Source organism: Marmota monax, unplaced genomic scaffold (genome assembly GCF_021218885.2).
Source record: "Marmota monax isolate L192 unplaced genomic scaffold, Marmota_monax_Labrador192_F-V1.1 WCK01_AAM20220418_F8-fsc00029, whole genome shotgun sequence".
NCBI lineage: Eukaryota > Metazoa > Chordata > Mammalia > Rodentia > Sciuridae > Marmota > Marmota monax.
In genome coordinates, this window is record NW_026693024.1 from 11243552 (window position 1) to 11267313 (window position 23762).

At 42.4% G+C, this 23762-nt stretch overlaps 1 protein-coding gene across 2 annotated transcripts in view; it reads left to right on the top strand.

Moving 5' to 3' along the window:
* LOC124098564 (N-acetyllactosaminide beta-1,6-N-acetylglucosaminyl-transferase) overlaps nucleotides 1-23762 on the top strand; it is an 85073-nt gene that overhangs the window by 18163 nt on the left and 43148 nt on the right. The window contains exon 1 of one of the 2 annotated variants that reach the window (XM_046453419.2): nucleotides 2342-6237. The exons of the other annotated variant lie outside the window; for it this stretch is intronic. Coding sequence (XP_046309375.1) covers nucleotides 5319-6237 — 919 coding nt within the window. The 5' untranslated portion in view covers nucleotides 2342-5318. Of the gene's footprint in view, nucleotides 1-2341; nucleotides 6238-23762 lie in introns of those variants that run through there. 2 annotated transcript variants of the gene reach the window in all.

A 23762-nucleotide genomic window follows, 5' to 3' on the forward strand; every position in this document is an offset into this window, starting at 1 on the left:
CCTCTCATTTAAATAACAGCACCAGCGCTTTTCTCTATACCCATTTGATCCCATTCTTCCCAATGTAGTTGGGCCGACACGTTCATGGTCTGAATCCATCGATTCAACCAACCTTAGATCGAAAGTACCTCTCCCCTCAAATATGTACTATAATGTACAGACTTTGTTCTTCTCACTATTCCCTAAATAATACAGTATAACAGATATTTGCATAGCATTTATACTGTATCAACTATCATAAGTCATCTAGAGATGATTTAAAGCACACCGGAAGATGTGCATAGGTTATACACATATGCTACAGCATTTTGTAGAAAGGACTGGAGCATCCGGGAATTTAGTATCCTGGTAGGTCAGGGGTGGTACCTGGAACCAATCCCTGTGACTACTGAAGGACAATTCTACCACATATTTGTTTTCCATAGCAAATTGTGTTCTAGGAATTTGAGTTCATGTTTTTAATTACTTGCAAATTGTACTGTGCTGTTTTCCCCAACACATTGTTTTTTAAATTTTATTTTTTTCCCCTTTGGTATTTTGCTTAGTTGTACAAAAGTAGATCAATTGGGACCATGGTAGAGGGGGAATCAAGGACTCTTGGTCTCTGGTCCACTGATTCCCAAGCTTTACTCCAGGGATCCACAGAATCAGCATTATCTAGGACCAAAATGTCAATCAGCAAGCTGACCGGAAACCTACTGAATTCTTGGGGTGAGACTTTGCAGTTTTTATTTTAACATCCCCTCCAGACAGGAGATATTAAGCTAAAGTTTGAAACTACTGATGTGGATTATCCTCACCCCAAGCTACAGACATGCCCAATTAGACAGAATTCGTATAGAAACAAATGTTTTGGAAACACAATGAATGAGTCATTTACCCTCTCAAGGTTAAACAGTTAATTTCCACAAATGAGTTCAGTGGGAAGTTTCATCTTAAGATGTGATTTGATCTGATCGTGACTTATTTTTGGTAACTTATTTTTTATTTTCTAAACCCCTAAAAGTCAGGATCTTTTTATTTCTAGTTGTTAAATGCATGCTAGCAGAAGCCTGCTGCTTGCCTGTGTGTGCTTTTAACATTTGCCTATTTGAATACTTCGTGTTCTGTGTTTTGCAAGTGTTTGCTTAAACTCATTCAGTATCCAGGTTTCCACAGTATCTTGGCTGCATCTAAAGCTGGTGCAGATCATTCCAGCTCATAGTGTAATGACATGGTCTATGGTGAGCCACTGGACTTGCCACTCGGGTTTTTAAAATACTGCATGTTGACCAGCCTGGGCACAGTGGCCTGTAATCCCAGTAACTCAGGACATGAGGCAGCAGGATTGAAAGTTCAAGGCCAGCCTCAGCAACTTAATAAGACCCTGTGCCAAAATAAAAAAGCCTTTTTGGGGGATGTTGCTTGGTGGTAAAGCACCCAGAGTTCAATCCCTAGTACTGCAAATAAATAAATAAGATAATAAAACAAAATGAAATACAGCATGTTAAGCATCCCCCTCCCCCCGTGAGATAATTTAAAGCAATGCTTAGGGTTCTGCAATCTAGATAACAACTTCTTCTGTTGCTAATTAGATGAAAGATATAGAAAGTAAAATGATTGGGCCCCAGGAGGAGGATTTTCCCCAGTGAACCCTCTTGGAGAACATCTCAGTTATGGGAGACTTGTTGTTTAATTAAAGAGGTGCTTTGGAAATTACTTCTTTCTTCTTCTCTTTAGAACCATAATCATTACCATTTAAAAAAATAATAAAATAAAAGCAGTATTTACCAACCATTTGTCTACCTGGAATGAAGTTTCTTAATTGGCTGTCCAAAGTGAATGGGACCACCACCAATATCCTTGACTTTCCCACCTCTGACTTAGTTCAAAGGAAAAGACAGAGGTACCTGTGTGTTATAATTAAAATCCCTGAGTCATTTGATCTGCTTCAATAACAAGTAAACCAAAAGCCCTTCCACGGAAAAGCCATCAACACTCCCAAGAATCAACAAGACCTCCCTCATCTCATGTAGCTAGCTAGCCTTTGTTGCCAATTGAACTCAGCCCCTCGACAAATTTTATCCAAGCCAAACCTTTTTGCTGTGCCCTATTTGCTATAAATTTAACTTTACTGATCTAGTGTTTTTGCTCAAACCTGGGTCCTCTCAAGTTCTTTCCTAAGTAAAGAACAGTGGTAGACTGGGAATGGAAAAAGAAGCCCCAGGACAATTATAGTAACATAATGAAGTGTGTGTTGGTATTAAGCAGAGACTGGTGCAGAAGGAAGTGTGTCCATAAATCTTTCAACAGTTGTCTTTGTGTGATTCTCTAGCAACAAGTACAAGATTGTTGTTTGTTTATTTTTATTTTTTAACCTAACAACAAAGTCTTTTTTGCCTCTTAGCTAATTAGCTTAGTGGCAAGCAGCAACTCTTAGGTTGTGTGCGTGCGACTTGGTTTCTCTAGGTCTCACAGGGCTACCTCCTGCTCCTTCCTGCGGGAAAGCCAAGAGGCCTGGAGCACACGGGCAATCCTACCCTTCCTTCCTCCTTTGATTATTTTTCTTATTCACTGAGATTCCAAGTCCTCCCTCATTTCAAATAATGGATACCCTGTTTATGTTGAAGTTGTGTTCTACATATTTTCATAACTTGAAAAAGTCTTAAATAACGAACAGAATATAAAAACTTCTGAATGTTAAAAAAAAAAAAAGCTTTCTGATGGCCCCAGGGCAGGGTAAATGTGTCTAGCCTGATTAATTGGCTGGTTCAGGCATAATTGCTTCCAAAGTGAAGAACAGGCTTGGTTGCTAGGCCTGCAAGCACCAACTTTGTCCTTGGCTGCAAAAAGGCAGGTAGGGAAAGCTGCGCCATCCAGTCTCAATAGCACAAAAGCTCTGAGTGTCCTTTCTGGATAAGAAGGTTGTGCAGCCTATCAGGAAGGAAAGTGAACAGGTAGCAGACATTCTTTAATACACAAGTAGTTTTTAAAAAATTCTCCTATAGGGGTTTTTAGTACTGTGTAGTGCCACATCCCAGGGCCCCTTTGACGGCTCATGGTGTCACACTACCCTGGTTCCTGTGACACCAGCCACTGCCAGCCACAACATAACCACCTAAGGGTGGGGGAATTTGGCCCAAGGACAGGCAGGATTGCTGAGGGGAGAAAACGGCTGGCTATATTTTTTCATTCTTAAAGAATGCCATTTGAAGTACTGGATTGAATCCAGAAGTATTATGGAAGTTCCTGTTTTGGCCAGGGTCTGTACTTTTTTTTATATGTATAGTGACCTTATTAATTGTCTACCCTCAAAGCCTGTATAAATCTGAACCCCTATGTTACCGATTAGTTGGAAATAGTAATATAAACAAAGTTATGTAATTAAGTTATGTAGTATCTCTACGCTGAATGTTTTGTCAAGCTGTAAGTTTTAATATTTATTCTAAGCCACAGGCTTTGCCAAACAAGATAATGAAATTACTCACTCTTGCTTAGAAATAGCAGATGTAATAACCTAATATTTAAAAGCATTATTTGGAAAAGGAGAAGTTTGAGATTGAATTTTCCTTTATCAGGAACGTTAGGTATTTTTTTTTTTTTTGCTCTACTCTACAAGACATTAAAAATTAAATTGATCTACTTTTTCCCACATAATGGCTATATTTTCTTTTTCTAACTGGCCTAAAAATCCAGAGGTGGGTTATAAATCGTTTATTTGTGGTGGATGTAAGGAGAAAAAAATGTATAGACTGGAAAATATAAAACACATTCAATGAACAAAGAATGAAAACTAGAGTGATAGGCATCTAGGCTGATTCCATAACTTGACTATTGTGAATATTGCTGCAATGGACATGGGTATGCAGGTGAATACTGCATAGAAAGAAAAGAAAACTGCAGTGAGTTCAGGATATAGTATATCATTCAGCTTGAGTCTGGGTGCCTTGGAAGTAGCAATGGTTTTCTTACCCCCAGGAGTGAAAGCAGGAAATCAGTAGGTGGTCCTACCAATGTCATCAACAGCGGGCTGGAGACTATTCAAATGGAAGAAGCAGATGTACATTCAAGGACATTCTTTGGGGGGATGGGATAGAGGACCCAGTTTCCAATGAGTTAATGCTGTGGGCTTAAAGGTTCTGAGTTAAGTTCAGACTAGTAAGGAACATGGGAAAAGCGGTCAGTAATCTGGTGTTTTAAAAATCATTTAAAGAGGATATTAAATAAGATGCATTAATCTAACTTTCATTACAACAGAAGTCATGGGAAAGTGTGAAACCCCCAAGATCCCTTACTCCTTAGCCAAAACACAACTGACATATGGGAAAAGACAGGCATTTCCTACTTTCAGTGAAAAACACTCTAGACTAGGCGCTTCTCTGCGCATCCTGGGTGCTTAAAACCTGACTGCCCTGTGATCCCCCATGTGAACGACATTGGTGGCCAGGAGTCAAGTTCCTGTCTGCGAAGCCTTCCGGTCTCATCCACATCAGGGGATGTAGCTCAGGATTTGTTCATCTGACCCCGAGTTGCACAGCAAACACCGGGGGCGGATGCTAGAAGCCAGAGGAGAGGGGCTGCCTCCCGGTCGCGGGCGCAGCTGCCCCGGGACAGGCTCTCCCCCCCGCCCCCGGGAAGCTCTGGTTTTGGAAAAGAGCGGGGCGGGGCCGACGGTGGAGCGCGGGTTGGAGGAGGTTCCCTTTTATTTCGGGTTTTGACACTTGAGTCGTGTTTGGTAAAAGAGCGTCCTGGGGAGCGGAGGCTCCGTGGAGCCCCGCGGGCTGCGCAGGACCCGCCGAGAGGACCGGGCGGGGCGTCTCGGCCCTGAGCAAGAGGGGGCGAGCCCGGCAGCCCGCGGGATGAACTGCAGGAGGCTGTCGCCTGCCCGAGCTCGTCGCCACTGAGTGCTCATACCCGCGAGCCGGTAAGGACGAGAGGGGGGGGGGGTCGCGGGGAGAAACTCGGGCCATGCAAGAAAAGAGATCCGAGAAACTCCATCCCGGGGGTGGCGGGGAGAGTGGCCAGAGTCTCCGCAGAACCGGCAGCAGACGCCAACAGCGAGGCAGAGGGAGGAGAAAAAGGCTGGGCTTGGGCAACCTGCTACTGGGGTTGAGACAAAGGAGGTTTGAAAGAGGCGGGATCGGTTTCTAATATCAGCTCCCGGAGAGAGAGAGAGAGAGACCCAGCACCTGGATGCAACGGAGTTAATCCTCAGCGTGTCCTTCCCGGCAGGAATGATGGACTATGTGCCACCATAAGAACTCGGGGGGACAAGTAAGTCTGGGAAAGGAGTCACAGATTCTGGCTGGACGGTGACATCTCTCCCCCCTCTTTGAGGTATGCCTCCATCCCTGCGGTACCTCTTTATCGTTTCTGTCTCTACCGTGGTCATTTTTATCGTGTTCTATGTGTTCAGTTTTGGGGGAGAGCAAAACTACCAGAAGCTGAATAGCTCAGACTCTTTGATGCTGACTCAAGTTTGCACGTCCTTTATTAATGGGAAAACTCCTTTCCTGTGGAGAAACAAACTGACCATCTACGAGAAGTCTTCTTGCAAGGAGTATCTGACCCAGAGTCACTACATCACGACCCCTTTATCTCAGGAAGAAGTTGAATTTCCTCTGGCGTATATAATGGTCATCCATCACAATTTTGACACCTTCGCAAGGCTCTTCAGGTCTCTCTTCATGCCCCAAAACATCTACTGCGTTCATGTGGATGAAAAGGCAACAGTTGAATTTAAAGATGCGGTGGAACAGTTACTGAGCTGCTTCCCAAATGCTTTTCTGGCTTCTAAGATGGAGCCAGTGGTCTATGGTGGGATTTCCAGACTCCAGGCGGATGTGAACTGTATCAAAGATCTGTCAACCTCCCAAGTCCCCTGGAAGTACGTCCTCAACACCTGCGGGCAAGATTTCCCCCTGAAAACCAACAAGGAAATAGTTCAGTATCTGAAAGGATTTAAAGGGAAGAACATTACCCCAGGGGTGCTGCCCCCCGCTCATGCTATTGGTCGGACCAAGTACGTCCACCGAGAACATCTGGGCAAAGAGCTTTCCTACGTTATTAGAACCACAGCGCTGAAACCACCCCCTCCCCACAATCTCACCATTTACTTTGGCTCTGCCTATGTTGCTCTATCAAGAGAATTTGCCAACTTTGTGCTCCATGACCCAAGGGCTGTTGATTTGCTCCAGTGGTCCAAAGACACTTTCAGTCCTGATGAACATTACTGGGTGACGCTCAATAGGATCCCAGGTATGTGCGATTCTGTATTTCACATAGAGGAGATGTACAGGCCGTCCTCTTTATCCACAGGTTCACATCTCTGGATTCAACCAATGTTGGAAGGAAAATAATCAGAAAAAAAAAATGTGTCTCTACTGAACATGTACAGACTTTTTCTTACAATTCCCTAAACTATATGGTATAATAACACTTTGCATGGCATTTACATTGTATAGGTATTTAAGTCATGTAGAGATGATTTAGATTACATGGGAGGATGTGCATAGCTTACATGCAAATACTCCGCCATTTTGTAGAAGGCACTTGAGCATTGAAGAGGATTCTGGAGCCCATCCCCCAGGCTACTGAGGTCTGACTGTATTTGAGAGGGCTTTTGAAGAGTCTTCCATGTTTTATTAGGAAACACAAAATGAAAAAAAGTGAAATATACAGTTCTTGCCTTTGTCCTTTCTAAATGCAGAATGATATTCTTTATGAGCACATTCAAGGATTCTTGCACAACCAAATAATACCCTTCTGTGGTGTCACTTTGCAGTTTATCATTGTTCTTTTGCACACAACACTTGTTAAATCTTTACCACAATAGGTATTTCTGTACTCAGTCCACCTGTGCTCTTTCTTCACTCCAAAGGTGTCAGATTTGCTTTTAGCTCCAGATCTTTGCCTTGGCCATCCCCCTGCCTATCCTTAGAGGTCTACAGCCTTCTTCTCACCTGCCAGATCTCAGCTCTCAGAGGACAGCAGCTCAGAGCACTCGGACACCATTTTCCCTCCAAAGAATCTGTCACCATCTATAACAATTTACTTTTTTGAATGGATTTGGTGTTGGCCTCTTCTGCATGAGTTCCATGAAGTCTAGATCATTTTTTCTTTTGTTAAATTCTATAATCTCAATGCTCAGAACACTTAGTAAATGCTCAATAAATATATATTAGATGAATGAATCAATGAGCAAGTGTGTGAATGAATGAATGAATGAATGTCAAGTGTGAGGCTTTACTACTACACCACAGCTGAGATCTGTTAAACTCATTGAGCAAAGAAATATCTGGACCCGTGTACCATATTACATTTATGTGTTTGTTTATTTAATAAAAAAGACATTTAAATTCAGATAAATAATGAGAGCCCCAGGAAAAACTCCTTTCTTTCTTATCAAAGCATTTCTACCTTTACTTGTTTACCCAATGGATTATTTTTTTAAACATATAAAACCCCATAGAATTCCTTTGGAAAGAAACTCTTGGACTCAATGAAAAATACCAAATGGATCTCTAATGAACTAGACAGCATTATTATAGCAAGAGAAAAGCAATCATTGTTCAGGTTGTTGGGGGGCTGCCAAGTTGGAAATGCTGGTAAGTACTCTCGGGCTGCAGGGCAGGGCCTGTTGGGTGATAAACACGCCCACATTCTGTGGAAAATACCGCATGTTTGGTCTCTGAATCCCAGGGTGACTAGTCTGGTGAACCATCTAGCTCCTGTGTCTTTTCCCCTGACTTTCCTTCCCCTCTGGCTACATCTTTTCACCCCTGAGTGGTTGTTTCCATTAATGTCAGATGATTTGGGAACATTAGGTACTTACAGGCCCATTTTCATATTTAAATATTTATTCTCTTTCTACTTCTACTATTCCATTAAAATTCATAAGGTAGGTTTTGGTCCTAGCCACAGGCTGCCTTAGGTACTGTACTGAGATAAAGGCATTATGTTACTCAGCAAAAGGAGAAACATAATGCCTTGTCATCTTTTTTTAAGAAAAAAATATGAATTTTGGTTCGTGGTAAATGTCTGTGATTACTTTGCCTGAGTTGATTTTATCCATGTCAAATCTGTGTAAGCAAATCAAGGACAAGAGGTCTCCCTGTGAGAATTGAAGTGTGGTGTGGTGGAGCCACCTGTAGTTCCAGGTGTTTGGAGGCTGAGACAGGAGCATCACTGTGCTTAGGAGTTTGGGAACAGCCTGAGCAAAATACCAAGATTCCCATCTCTCTCTCTCTCTCTTTTTTTTTTCTTTAGGGCGTGGGGAAAAAAGAAGGTAGAAGCTTTATTTACTTATTCATTCATTCATTTGTTTATTTTTGGTACTAGAAATTGAACCCAGGGGTCCTTAACCACTGAGCCACATCCCCAGCCCTTCTTTATATTTTATTTAGAGACAGGATCTTGCTAGTTGCTTAGAGCCTCGCTAAGAGACTGAGGCTGGCTTTGAACTCATAATCCTCCTGCGCCAGCCTCCTGTGCATTAGGGTTACAGGCATGAGCTATCACACTTGGCAAGATCCCATCTAAAAAAAAATAAAAATAAAAATAATTTGGTTGAGGAGAAAAATGCTTTCGGCTATAGGATGTAGTATGGGGCACTGGCTTTTGCCCTTTCACAGCAATAGCGTGACACCATGTAAATCACTGGCACTCAACAGAACCTCAAATCCCCAGCTTCAAACTAAGGGGTTCACATAGGAAAATCTTGTCTTCATTTGCACCTTTCTTTGCAAAAGACACAATGCTCAGAACCCCATGAAGACAGCATGTACAGTGCAGGGAATCTGTAGAAAGAGCGTCAACATCAGTGATCCTGGGGTCCACACTGACCGTGAACTTGGCTGTGGCATCCTGTTTCCCTTGCAGGAGTCGGAGGAGAGGGTGTTTCTAGAGAGCATCTCTCCAGAGAGGAAGCCGAGCTCGGCCCCTGCCAGTGACCTGTCCACTCTGATTTATCTGTAAGAGATACATTTCAGGATGATGTGACATTTCCTGGAGCTTTTGCCTCCTTCCTTTCTTCGATTCTTGGCAACATCTCGCTTCAGGGCAAAAGGACATACTGCTTGCAGGTGGGCCTTCCCAAATTACCTGTGAATGGTGGCCACGTCTGTGAATGGTGGCCACGTCCCAGCAAGTTCAAAGCCAGCCTAAGCAGTTTAAGTAGTTTAGTGAGATCCTGAGCAATTTAGCAGGACTAGGGCTAGGGATGTGGCTCAGTGGCCAAGTGCCCCTGAGTTCAATCCCTGGTACCAAAAAAAAAAAAAAATTACAAGTGAATTGAAGGGAACAGATCACCAAATGCTTTCTCCATCTTCAAAAGCGAGGTAAAACCTATTCAGGTACTCAGGTAACTTCAGCATTGGATGTGGTGTAAGATTTGGGGTGTGCATCTAGTTCCTTATTCCCAGACTGCCTTTAATCACATTAGCTCTTCTATTTTCAGTGTCATGTTTTAAGAGGAAAAGTTCTGCAAATACAGTATCGGCATGTTAGTTTTGCAAATGTGCAAATACAAATAGAGCTGTTGGTTTCTTCCCTCAAAATTATGTTACTTCTGTCTCCTAAACACCCTCAATTAAATTGTATATGATGGAAAGACCCTGCCCGGGCACATCAAGTTTCCCAAAATATTCCAAGAAGATGAGTAGTACCCTAGAATCAGATGGCGTCAGAAGACAAAGTGGAAATGGTTTAAAACTAGAGGGAAGTTTCAAAATACCTGAACTATGATTCAAAATACCTGTGCATTGATGGAGAATGTTAGTGCATTTAGCTTGTATACCTAGAAAATTTACAAAATATCATAAAAATTACCAAATTTGTGTAGAAATGCTATTCGTTGTATCATTATAGTATGTTAAAGAGATTCATGAATTTGATACTATGGCTTCAAACATCATTTTGTCAAAAATAAACACAACTTTGCCATAAAACAAAACAAAACAAAACTGGAGAGACTGGGTAAAAAGGGTGCTCGCTGCCCACATAGCGTCAGCTGGTTTTCTCTCTTGACTTTCTGGCAGGTTGTCTTTCTAGGGAGAGAATAACTTATTTCCTGACTTTCCATACTTCATTAGAAATGGTGCCAGGGGCTGAGGATATAGCTCAGTGGTTGAGTGCTGGTCTAGCAAGTGGGAAGCCTGGATTCCATCCCCACCATGGGACGGGTGAGGAGGAAGGAAAAAAAAAAAGAATAAGATAAGAAATGGTACCAGACCAGGCCAAAGGAGGCCCTTGGGGGTCCCAGCCTCAAGCACCTCTTCAGGGGATCTGATGAGCATACTTGCCTGATCTGTTCTGTGGGCTCATGTTGGGAAGGGATCCTCTCCCATCTGGCCACATGGTCCAAGGAAGACCAACAGGATCCCAAATCTCTCCAACACTGCAGAGCATCCGGCTCAGATGGCAGTAGCTCATGCTCACTTCTGCGGCACCTGTATGTTCTCTCAGATCTTTGTAATTATTGTTACGTATTTCCTTAAGAAGAGTCCATTTTCTCTATCTAATCTGGTTATTCTTCTGGCATTTTTCACTTGCCTACCTGCCCCAAGGTAGAGCTCCAGAGGGCTTGTAGTTTCTGTTTGGTTTGGTTTTGCAGCACGTGGGGCGGAACCCAGGGCCTTGTGCGTGCTGGGCAAGTGCTGACCGCTGAGCTGCACTCCAAGTCTCCTTGGAGTGTTTGCTTTGAATCTTATGAAATTGTTCAGCATCTGTGAGCTGGTCTAGTTTTTTTTTTTAATATTTATTTATTTTTAGTTGTAGTTGGACACAATATCTTTATTTTATTTATTTATTTTTATGTGGTGTTGAGGATCAAACCCAGGGCCTTGCACTTGCCAGGCGAGTGCTCTACTGCTGAGCCCCAATCCCAGCCCTGGCTGGTCTAGTTTTTTTGCAATCCAGTCCCATAGTTATCTTTTCCTCCCACTTCTGGGCAGGGCAGGCCCTAGGAGGCAAGGCTGCTAACCTGCTTTGGTTTCGACTCCTTTTCTTCCTTCAACTGCGTTGTCTGGTCTTTTGAATCTTTGCTCATGGATGACTCCAACTTTTCTCATGCCTGGATGTTTTTCTTCCATAGGAATGTTTTCATTTGTCTCTCTTCCTTTTTCCACTTTGTGTGTATATATATATATATATATATATATTTTTTTTTTTTTTTTTTTTTTCCAAAGCCCCTTTGTCAAAAGATCCTCTCAACCTCACAAGGGGATCACATGACCACATTTCCTCATTTTTAAATTCTAAAAATAGTGTGTTTCTTACTTTGATTTATTTTGCTTTTTTTTAGCTGTGACTCGTATTTATATGTGCACATTCTTTGAGTGAAGGTTACGACTTTTTAGGTTGCATGTGTCAGAAAGTCAAAGGAGCTTAAACAAACACCAGAACTCAGAGGATCACCTAGTTGAGATGCCCACAGGGCCTCCAGTGCAGCTGCATCCAGGACTCTTTTTCTTCTCCTTCCTTTTCTTTTTCCTTCTTGGGGTGCTGGAAAGTGCACTCAGGGTCTGGTGCATGTTAGGCAAACGCTGCAGCATGGAGCTACACCCCCAGTTGCTGTTTTTTCTTTTTGGGATGGGGTCTCACCATGTTGCCCAGGCTGATCTAGAATTCCTGGACTCCAGTGATCCTCCTGCCTCAGCTTCCTGAGTCACTGGTACTATAGGCATGTGCCACCATGCTTGGCTTAGGACTCTTTCTTACCAAGTCATCTCTCTATGGAACGGACCACTATCCCAATTTGCCCTAATCTGAGCTGGGCATTCTGGGTGTGGAACTTGCATGGAAAGAACCGGCAAAGTCCCAGGCAAACAGGATGAGTTAGTTGGTCTCCCTATTTCTCTGCCTCTTTCTGGGTTGACCTCCTTTGGCAGATTGATCCCCATGTGGTATCAGAGATTGACAGAAGTAGCTCCAGCTTTGGTTGGTTTTGACATCTGGCATTCCTGGGGAAAAGGAAGACTTTTCCTGATATTTCTAGCACCAGCTAAGAGGAAACCTTAGATTGGTCCTGCTTGGTCCAGATTCTTATCCTGCAGCTAACCCCAGGGGCTGATGAATGCTGACCTGTCTTTCTTGGGTCACTTGTCCACCTGGAGCTCAAGGCTAGGGGCGAGGTCTGGTGGACCATGACTCTCTCTGCAGACAAAAGCCTACTGCAGAATGCTTCCTTACCCTGTACTGGGGGTGTCATTAGTGACATCTCCACGTGACATTAGGACAGATGAGATAGGCATGGCTTTAACCACTTGAGCAATTTTAACTTGAAAAATACCAATTACATTTACTTTTGTGGGAAAGGCAGGTGATCTCAAAATCCACACTCTTTTCTTGTACAAAAACACTTTGAAATAATGTGACTTCATTATATTCAGACCAGTCCTTAAAAAAATAAAAAAGAAAAAGAAAAGAAAACTTACAAAAGGGAGACTGTTGTTTCCATTGTACAAAACAGAAAATTTAAAACTACAATACATAACTCACCCTGAGATAAAAACTGTATATACTTAGTAAGAAATCAGAATAAACAGAAAAATCCAGGGGAGGAAAGATAACATTTATATACTTACTTTAAATTGATCCTAATTTTGCTCATTTTTTTTTCAATTGTTTCAATAACTGCAAATCTACAGATGAAACTTAGCAAATGCAAGTTTTCTGAAGTTTGTGTTTTGATTATATAATTGGACCCACCCAAGAATTTTCCCTTTCTTCCTGATAGCTCATTTTCCCAGAAATTTTAGCTACTTCTTATCAGCATAGATACAGGATAGAGGAGGGGAGATGTTTATGGATATCTACCTATGGGGCTAGATTATCTCAGTTGAATCTTCACAAGAATCCTGCCTGCTGGGTATTGAAGTAGACATCTGCAAAGGTGGAGAAGGGCTTGGAGGGGTTGAGTGATGTGCTCTGCGCCCACAGCAGGAATCATAACGCAGCGCAGCGGGTACTCCGCTGTTCACAGCTGAACTCTCTCGCTCTCTCTGTGCGCAGGAATTCAACACAGTGTGCTCAGACTTGCAGGCTGGTTTCCTCCTGGGCATCTGTCACCCCTCCTCCCTGCTCATATGGCTTTCCCTGCAGTATTGGTGTTTGGGGCTCAGATTCCAGGGTCAGAGGGAACCAGGTTGGAATCCCAGCCAAGACATCATCATCCCTGTGACCTGACATTTGCAAAGCTTAATGATAGAGAGGGGATAGATACAGCGACCTGAGTGGTGGCTCTTACCTGTAATCCCAGCGGCTTGGGAGGCTGAAGCAGGAGGATCACGAGTTCACAGCCAGCCTCAGTAAAGCAAGGCGCTTAGCAACTCAGTGGATATCTAAATAAAATACAAAATAGGGCTGGGGATGTGGCTCAGTGGTCGAGTGCCCTTGAGTTCAATCCCAGGTACCGCCCCCTCCACCCCCCAAAAAAAGTGGGATACAACACGCACAGTAAAGCATGGACCCTGGAGACAACATGAATTTGACCCTGACTCTGCCATATACATGCAGTGTGACTTTGCATAAATTACCTAAATTTGGCGTCCCAGTTTCCTCATCTGTAAAATGGAGAAAATAATAATTACCAAATCTGTGAGGCTTAAATCAATTATACCCGTACCTGGAACATATGTGAATGTTATTATGTTACTATTAGTAGGAACAGTAGTACAGTTTGAATATCCCTCATCCTCATCCCTCGCTCTTGGAACCAGAAGTGTTTTAAATTTTGGACTTTTAAAAGCTTTTGGAATATTTGCATATATCTTTGAGATATCTTAGGGTTGGGACCCAAGTCTAAACACAAAAACTCATTTATATTTCATGTCCACCTTATATACACAGCATAAAGGTAATTTCATTTAATGTTTTAAAAAACTTTGTGCATGAAACATATTTCATGTGGTGTGGAATTTTCCATTTGTGGTGCTGCATCAGTCCTCAAAAAATTTCAGATTTTGGAGCATTTTGGATTTCAAATTTTTGTATTAGGGATGCTCAACCTGTAGTACATTTTCATTTATGAAATGCATATTCATTCAACAGATATTTGTACTAGGTACTGTGCTAGGTACTGTAGTATTGTAGCAAATAAGACAAATAAGGGTCCCACCTCATGAAGTATGTACTCTAGAAAGGGGGAGACAGACAGGTAAGCAAGATCATTAGAATTAGGATAAGTGCTATGAAGGAATTATACCTATTGGTACAGGAAGGAAACTTCTTTAGATGAGGTGGGTCAAAGAAGGCTTCTTGGCAGAGGCAGTATATGAACTGCATCCTCAAAATGAGAGTGAGCCAGCCACACATTTGGGAACGAGGCTGCAGGTGGAGAATAGGGATTGCAAAGGTCCTGGGGTGAGCAAGGAACCAGAAAATCAGTCAGTGGAGCTGTGGCCAAGTGAACAAGGTCAAGAGCTGGTCAGGAGGAAGGTGGGCATCGAATGAATGGAGAAGAACTGGAATGACAAACCTGCCACCATCCTTATGGGTTATTGGCAGATGAAGCTGGACAATGGGTGTGAGTGCTTAGCTTAGTACCTGGTATACAAACTCAGTAACCTGGATCCAGTCATTGGCCATCTTCCTGTCCTGATGCTGTCATCCATTCCTCTTCTCTCTCCTGCAGTAGTATAATTTCTTCTAACCAGTTTCCTGACTCCATTCCCAGCCTGCTTTGATCCATCCTCCACAGAGACAGACCTACCTGTATAAATTGCACCTCTGGTCATTTCTCTCTTGTTCTTGGAAACTCTGTGAGTCAGTCACCACAGTGTAGCATCTGGCCCCAGGGCCCTTCCAGTGCCTTCTCTAGCTATGTCCCCCAGCACCTGCCACACTCCAACTCTCCCAGACAACTGACAACTTCTCCCAGACAACTGCCCCTTCCACCCTCACTGCAGTGACGCTTGCCAGTCCCTTGCCAAGATGCTCTGGGGTGCTCTTCCCCCCTTGTCCTGCATCTGCTTTTAAAATTCAGCTGAGAGTCACATTCTCTATAAAACCTTTCCTAATCCTCCCCCCTCCAGGCTCCTGTACCACACTGTGCTGTTATTATTTGTGATGCAAGTTCTTGTGACCCTCTACACAAAGCTTCAAGGGCAGCAATGGCACATGCTCATTTTTGCTCTCCTTAACTATAGCACAACCCTGGCCCATAAGCAGTGCTCAATATTATGTGGAGTCCAGGCTCATATGAACTTAACCATACAAACTCAATGGTACATGCATGCATACACACACACACACACACACACACACACACTTTTATGTAAGTTCAAATGGTGTCAGTCATCTCTGCCTGGACTCCTTTCCATTCTAAGAGTCTGGGGTTCAGAGGGAGACAAGGATTTTGCTTATCTTCATGCTGACCCTCAATTCCCGTAACTCCTCAGCTCTGGCCAACTTGTTCCTCTGGTGTTCATTAGAAAAAACAACCTTCTGGATCCAGATGAAAGGGAAAATTCGCCATGTTGGAATTATGGAGTCACTGCATGTCAATGTTAGCATGACACATTCCCAGGGGATTTTTCCAGAGGAGAATTTTTTTTTTTCTTTTTTGTGGTTACTGTGGACTGAATCCAGGACCCTGTACATACTAGGCAAGCATCTACCACTGAGCTACACATCCAGCCGTTTTTATTTTTTTGTTTGTAAAAGTTTCCTAGGCTGGGCTTGAACTTGAGGACCTCCTATCTCAGCCTCCAGAAGAACTGGCGGAGGGCAGTTTTGAGCATTGTTTTCCCCTAATGCATTAACTTTGCAATCCATGTAGGATGAGCAGTAACTCTTAAATATTTGCTGAATTTATGGAACAGCTAGTAATTAACAAAGCCAGGGCACAAATTCTTATCATCTTACGTCTGATGCAGTGTTCTCTCCTCTGTCCACAGTGCAATACATAGAATCACTGTTTTCTAAAAGTTGTTTTTCTTTCTTCTTTCTTGATGGTTCTTGTTTCTGTTGTTTTGTTTTAGTTCTGAGGATTGAACCCGAGGTGCTCTATCACTAAGCTATGTCGTCTCCAGCCCCTCTCAGGTTTTGAGACAGGGTCTCACTAAATTGCTTGGAGCCTCACTAAATTGCCAAGACTGGCCTCAAACTCACGATCCTCCTGCCTTAGCCTGCCTCAGCCTGCCGAGCCACTGGGATTATAGGCGTGGGCTGCTGCCATCACCTTCTCACCACCGTTTCTGAACTGATGAGTCAGAGCCCTGCATCCTCTCCCAGGCCCCCTCACTCACTCCTGTAGCCTCTGGACCTGTCTTCCCAAGCTCCACACACACCAGCGCAGGCCTTCCCTCTGCCTCCTCCCCAGGAGCCCACCTCTCCAGTCCCCACCACTTGGCCCACTCCCCGGCCTCCAGGCCTAATCAAATCAGCGCATTCCGCACATTCTGCACCTCCCCAGCTCCACCTTTCCTGCTCTCCTCTTTACCTCCAGCCCCTGTAATCTCTCAAGCCCATTGTTCCTGGATTCATCCCAGCGGCCTCTCTGGCCCAAGTCTCGGCCTCCAAACATTCTCAATGCGATCACAGTTTAGCTCTGCGAATGACATTTGTCAATTCCACAGGAACCCGTAACTGAATTGTTCCATTTAAGCATGTCAGCATGGTGTGTCGGATGGCAGCCTACCTGATGGAGATCCCCTCGGGGTCACCTCGGTCACCTCCTTGTCAATTCCCACTGTGGCCTTTCCTGGAAGGAACACTCCAGAAAAACCTCGCTGCCTCACTCCTGCCCTTGGTACTTGCCTTCTTGACGGGTTCTGCGCCGCTCTTCACCATTTCCATTTAGACTGGTGGCCTCAATATGTCTGCATTCAATGGCTTGTCACTTAGGAAACTTGCGCTGGCTTTTTCTCCTCAGTTTTACACCTTTTTCAAGCATTGTTGTCATTCTTTTATGCCATTCTCTAACCTTTGCGTTATAATTATGAACGTGGATGTCATATTTATTACTGGACCTATAATCTCTTCATGATCTTTTGTATTTTTTTTTTTTGGCAGCTCAGTTCAGTAAATATTAAATATTTACTGTCAGCTCACAAGTCCAATGAGCTGACAGTAAATATTTAATATTTACTGAACTGAGTCAAAAGAAAAAAAAATTTTTTTTTTCTTTTTTTAATGGTGCTGGGAATTGAACCCTGGGCCCGGTACCTGGTTGGTGAGTGCTCTGTCACTGAGCTCCATGGCAACCCCAGGAAACAATTCTTTTATTTTTATTTATTTACTTATTTTTTGTAGTGCTGAGAACCCAGGGCCTCACACATGTGAGCTACATCCCTAACCCACCAGGAAATAATTTTCAATATGCCAGTGCCACTTGGCATTGCTGCCCAATCAATCACAAATCATCATTACCACCTACATACAGACTCTAGTTGATGTGGCCAAATCCTAAGAAGTAGACTTCAAACAGCATCTTCCAGCTGTGCTCTATCTTTCCTGGACATTAGGCATTTCCTGATCCTCCATTGCTTCTGGGACAGCAATGGGGAAAATCTTTCCCATTCAGTTTTTTTTTTTTTTTTTTTTAAAGAGAGAGTGAGAGAGGGGAGAGAGAGAGAGAGAGAATTTTAATATTTATTTTTTAGGTATCGGCAGACACAACATCTTTGTTTTTGTACGTGGTGCTGAGGATCGAACCCAGGCCGCACGCATGCCAGGCGAGCGCGCTACCGCTTGAGCCACAACCCCAGCCCCCCCATTCAGTTTTTCTAAAGCATCTTTGCCACAGTCTGGCTGGGCACAAATGCCGCAGTCTGGCTGGGCACACAATCACGAGCCACCACACAGCTTGTAGATTCAAACAGCAACTCTTTATTCCCGAACTCACACCAGCCGTCTACAATCACGTTCTGGGGAAATCCACGTTCTCTTCCCAAATCCACGTTCTCTGCCAAATTCACCTCCACTGGGCTTCTATCTCCAAAATATACTGTCTGAATCCCGTGAGAACTCAAGGGGAACTCAGGCAGCAGGATACGCCCTATTCCCAGCAGGAATAATCTTAAACCTTAAACCTGGAACCTAAACTGGGAACGCCCTAAACAAGATTATCTTAAAACCGGGAACACCCTAATCTGCCTTGGTCCTTGAGCAAGGTTAAGTACATTCAATGTCACTGCAACATGGGGTACGCTGGCAAGGAAATTGTCATACTTACTTGGCTAATGGCTCCCAGCATCTCCCCCCTTCTGATTAATTAAACAACAAGCAATGTGGCTTAAGGACCGTGCCTGGTAGGTTGTCCAATTCAACATATGGTTCTTACCCGTCATGGGAAAAACTGACCTTTAGGCGTCAGCCTCCTGTCTTAGGTTGATACCACTGCAATTGAATCATACCCGTCACTGACTACCGGTCCAGCATACAGCCATAGTTGTGGATAGGTCTATGCACCAGTGGGGGGGTGAGGTTCTTTGCCTCACCTCTGTTGGCCCCCAAATTTGGCCTTGGTGCCAGTGGGGGAGTGAGGTTAATGTGGCTTATGGACCGTGCCTGGTAGGTTGTCCAATTCAACATATGGTTCTTACCCGTCATCGGAAAACTGACCTTTAGGCGTCAGCCTCCTGTCTTAGGTTGATACCACTGCAATTGGATCATACCCGTCACTGACTACCGGTCCAGCATAAGCCATTGGCCCCCAAATTTTAGACCATCACTAGCAGAAGGGAGGAGGATACAGAAATGCCACGACACCAAGCCAATTGACGGCTCCTTGGGAAAAATTGCATCACTGGTGACACCATCAGCAAAGATATGCCAGCATTACCACAATTCGCTGCACCAAACGATAGTTACATAGTCCAGGCAAGTTCTGCAAGCAGTTCAAAGCAGAGGAATCTATCAATATGTCCATTTCCTCCCCAAAATCTGTCTCCTCCCAAAGTAAGTTGACTCTTTGATTGAGCATTACTTGTTGAGTTCTTCACCGGCACTGGGATGGAGATAGGAATTCTGGCAATGATGCTAAAAAGACATTATCCTGAAAAGAATTATTAAATATAATGAAAAGGAAAGGTGAAAGTAAACAAACAGATCTGTTAACCTACTTTAAAAACAATCCTTAACAGCTTTTTACCTAATTTAAATTAGTAAACAAACAGATCTGTTAACCACCTTTAAAAACAATCCTTAACAGCTGTTTACATAATTTAAATTAAACCATTTAAATCACGTGAATAAAAAAAATAATAATAATTTGGATCCATTTTTTCATGAGCGCTCCTCATATAAGAAATATGGACATACGCACATACAGACATACAACACAAAACACAAGAGTGTACACAAACGTACAACACATAAGAAAATAGTAAAGGCCTTGTAGCTTTACCTAGGTGAAATCTCCATTGCAATGTTTAAAAACTCCACAGTCAAAAAATAAAACTGATCAGAAAAACATTAACCTAGGTTTGTATGAGCTCAAAAAATAAAAATAGAACCTTATGATGTGGAAAAATGCAATAATAAAATAGCTATTGAAAAAAGCATCCTGGTTAATCACTGTCGCAGATGTAAGAATGGCCAAGCTGGAGCTCTGGATATCAGCTGTTATGGATTTGAGTCAAATCATCTTCTTTTCGATCTGTAGAAACTGTTTTAGTTAATCTCTCTGGAATCCAAATGGGCTGCTGTTCTCCCTGTGGAAAAACACAAACAGACCCCCGACTCCAGACAATCACTGGGTCAGGACCTTTCCATTGTCCTGTTAGAATATCTTTCCAAAGTACTTTAGGCTTATGTACATTTTTTGGATACATATGCCTTTCCGCAGCACTAAGTCCTGATGAATCCAAATTTAAAAAGTTTAGAGTAAAAAGCGTTATTTTAAGTTTATCTTTGGGGGATATATACCCCCTTCCAATTCCCTCTTTTTGCTTTAATAAGTATATGTCTGTATCTAATAGTTGTCTTAGCTTTTTGCATTTTCTATCTGTGTAATACCTTACTTGACATTTTCAACCATTTTCTATCTTATTTCTATCTTCTAGTTTTTTTTCCCTAAGGTTTGTATTTTTACCCTTAGTTGCTTATTTTCCTCCTAGTTTTTTTTTTTTTCTATTTTGTGGGTTTAAAATTCTTGTCTTCCTACATCTTTTCTATCTTTCTACATCCTCTTTATCTTTTTTCTTTTTAACTTTCTATACTTCTGTCTTTAAAGTTTTTCACTTTAAATTTTTAATCTTCTTTATCTAAATATCTTTTATCCTATTATCTTCCCATTTTTTTAAAGTAATGCCTTTAAGATTAAGCTGCTTTCCTCCATCATGAAGGCATTTTAACCACCTTCAATTTAACCTTTTAAAGCCTTTTAATTATCATCTATACTGTACTTTTAAATGTACTTTTTCACCACCTACAACTTCACTCTTTTAAACGAGGCTTAGATTCTGTTTAAATCTCTTTAATGTTAGTTTACATGGCTGCCCTTCAACCAAAGGCTTTTTTTTTTTAACTCCATTGAGAAACTTTGTCTCAATCTGCCATGTACAAACACCTTTTTTTTTATTTCTTCTTTTCTCAAGCTTTTAAAGTAAGTCTAGTTTCCTCAAAATTTTTTTAAATGGCATTTTACAACTTTTTACTTTACCACACAGAGATTATCTCATCTAAAAACATTTTTTTCCTTTAACCTTATATATTAAAATATATTCCCACATCTTGAATCTTTTTATATCTCTTTTTTAACTGTTAACCCTTTTTATAAATTTACATTCTGAAACAACTCTTATAAAATTTCTGATTTAGACAAATTACTCCACTTTAATAAGATGAAAGACTTTCATGTTTTTTATGATACTATAATACTATAATTGAAACCCAACTGAAACTTCTTATACTCTTTGTATATAAATTACACATGATAGAATCTTAACTCTTAGTAACCTTGTTTTAGCAAAGACACAGACCAAAGCAATATTAAACCTTTTTTCCATTCACCAATTTATGAAAACACACATGCTTAAATATATTACCTTATGTAACTTAATAAGTAAAGAGTGGTTGCTGTTTCAACATTTTAGCTTTGTAAATTAATCAGAACTTTGTAGAAACCAAGATCTTAGACAAGTGTAGCAAACAGAATTAGCTATCTCTTTCTTGTTGAAGAAAACATCCTTCTACAGGATACCATGATGGTCCCATTGATATACTTAATAACTCGTCTTTAAAAAGCCATGGGCTACATTTTTGTATTGTATCAACATATGCCCTAATTGTTCTTGGTCTCACTGGGGCGCCTCCTTCCTCTAACAATTTATCTTGCTCGGAGGCGAACAACTTCAGACCTTGAGTCAACCATTTTCCCCAGTTTGCCTGAGAAAGTTCTAGGAACAGGCAACTTGAAATAAAAACAAAATAAATCAAAACAATAACACATTGTTTTTTGAAATGTTCACCCATTCTATCTCTCTTCCTCAAGGGTGAGAAATTTCACTTACCTCTAAGCTTCAGAAGTTCCCCGTACGGGCCACCAAATGCCACAGTCTGGCTGGGCACAAATGCCGCAGTCTGGCTAGGCACACAATCACGAGCCACCACACAGCTTGTAGATTCAAACAGCAACTCTTTATTCCCGAACTCACACCAGCCGTCTACAATCACGTTCTGGGGAAATCCACGTTCTCTTCCCAAATCCACGTTCTCTGCCAAATTCACCTCCACTGGGCTTCTATCTCCAAAATATACTGTCTGAATCCCGTGAGAACTCAAGGGGAACTCAGGCAGCAGGATACGCCCTATTCCCAGCAGGAATAATCTTAAACCTTAAACCTGGAACCTAAACTGGGAACGCCCTAAACAAGATTATCTTAAAACCGGGAACACCCTAATCTGCCTTGGTCCTTGAGCAAGGTTAAGTACATTCAATGTCACTGCAACATGGGGTACGCTGGCAAGGAAATTGTCATACTTACTTGGCTAATGGCTCCCAGCACATCTTCTTGATTTTCTTTTCTTTTCTTTTTTTGTTTGTTTTTAATTGGATATGGGGGGTTTAATTTAGGAGGCTTAAACAATGAGTCACATCCCCAGCCCTTTTTATTTTGAGACAGGTTCTTGCTAAGTTGCTAAGGCTGTCCTCAAATTTGGGATCCTCCTGCCTCAGCCTCTTGAGTGGCTGGGATTGCAGGCATTTGGTACCATACCTGGCCTACTCATCTCAGAAGCTTCTTATCGCCGAGCCTAGCTTGGGGCAGCACCTGCCCAAGCCCAACTGTTTCAACCTGAGGCCCACCAACTTGGTGCTTACCAATTGGTGCCTTATTCTATAGCAAAGAGGCAAAAAATGAGTCCAATTGCAGAGGCTGCTGCTTCAAAGACCACTTCTGGGTTTTCAGAAGGCTGCTTCTTTTGATGGAATTAATCCATCATTTAACAAAGGCTATAATCTTGCTATGATTTGGGGTATTGTTGTTGTTTCCTGAGATTTATAGTGAACAATTGTTGGCCTTAGAAAGTTAAACCCAAAGGGTGGGGGGATGTGGCTTAGTGGTAAAGCACTTGCCTAGCATCCCCAGCTCCTCATTTAAAAAAAAAAAAAAAAGTTATATTCAAAGCAAAATTGTGTTCATTGCTTTCCTAACAAACCCTTTCTTCAGGTGGTTTCTCTAAGCCAAATCTATCACTGGTCTTTCTTTCACCACAGGCCTGCACAGCATGTGGCTGGCAGTCATTTCTTAATGCTTTTGGACAAAGTCAAGATGACAGATTTCCCCACTTACCTTGTGTCCTCTTTACGGCCAGGTTTCCAGGAAATGGATGGAAGCTCTTGCCCTGGAACTCCAGACTTCTCTCAGAGTCATGGCCTATCATCTTTCTCCTTAGCAGATTGAAAAGAACACACTGAACTGAAAATACCGGAGAGTAAAACTTGGATCTCTCCTGAGTAAGCTGGAGACCCTTGGGTCATCCTGAGAATTCAGCTTCGTGCCCTGATGGGTCAGTCCCCTCTTCTGGCCATTTCCTGTTTCCTCTCTTTAGCTAGCTCCTTCCTGAGCCCCAATCCTCACCTCTCTTCCCCTTCATTGAGATCCTGTCATTCTGTCCTGGGTCACAGTCTGAACTCTCTGGGGATCTAGGAAGGAAGGCATTCTGCCTTGGACTCCCCATCTCGGGTGCTCCATGGGAACAGTGCCTTCCGGGAGACCCTGCCGTCTAGGTGTTGGGTCATCTCCCGGAGAGAAGGAACACCTCCCTGTCTGGTGTCTCCTCTCCATCCTCCACTCCATCACCCAGGCTTCTTGATTTTTCTCTGGTTTGTTATCCTACCACTTTTTGGACTTTCCCTGGCAATCACTCAACCTAAACCAAGCTTCCCAATTATAACTTTCCCATAAAACAGTCCCCTCTTTATGCTGAATCTGGAATAACCACAGAATTTATAGTCAAAAGGGAACATGGAGATCATCCCATCCCAATCCTAAAATTATACAAATTTAGAAATTGCAAGTCAGAGTGGTCAAATGTCTAATTGATTGTCCTGTTCCATAAAATGAATTTGTAGTCCAATTACTTGTTTATTACACATTATACAGAAAGATCACCCACAACATAGGGGGTGTAGAAGGGAGGAGAATTTGGATACCAGTAACACTGTAGTAATTATTTTCTCCAAATTCTTACATTAATATTTAGGTTGTTACTAAAATCCTGTAATATCTACTGGGGGACATTCGTGTAGTTAGTAAGACTTAAGTGCATTCATTTGGGTTCACTATGACGCCATCGCATGACGGGTTAATCACTTTGTACCCAGGCCTTAGTGGTTT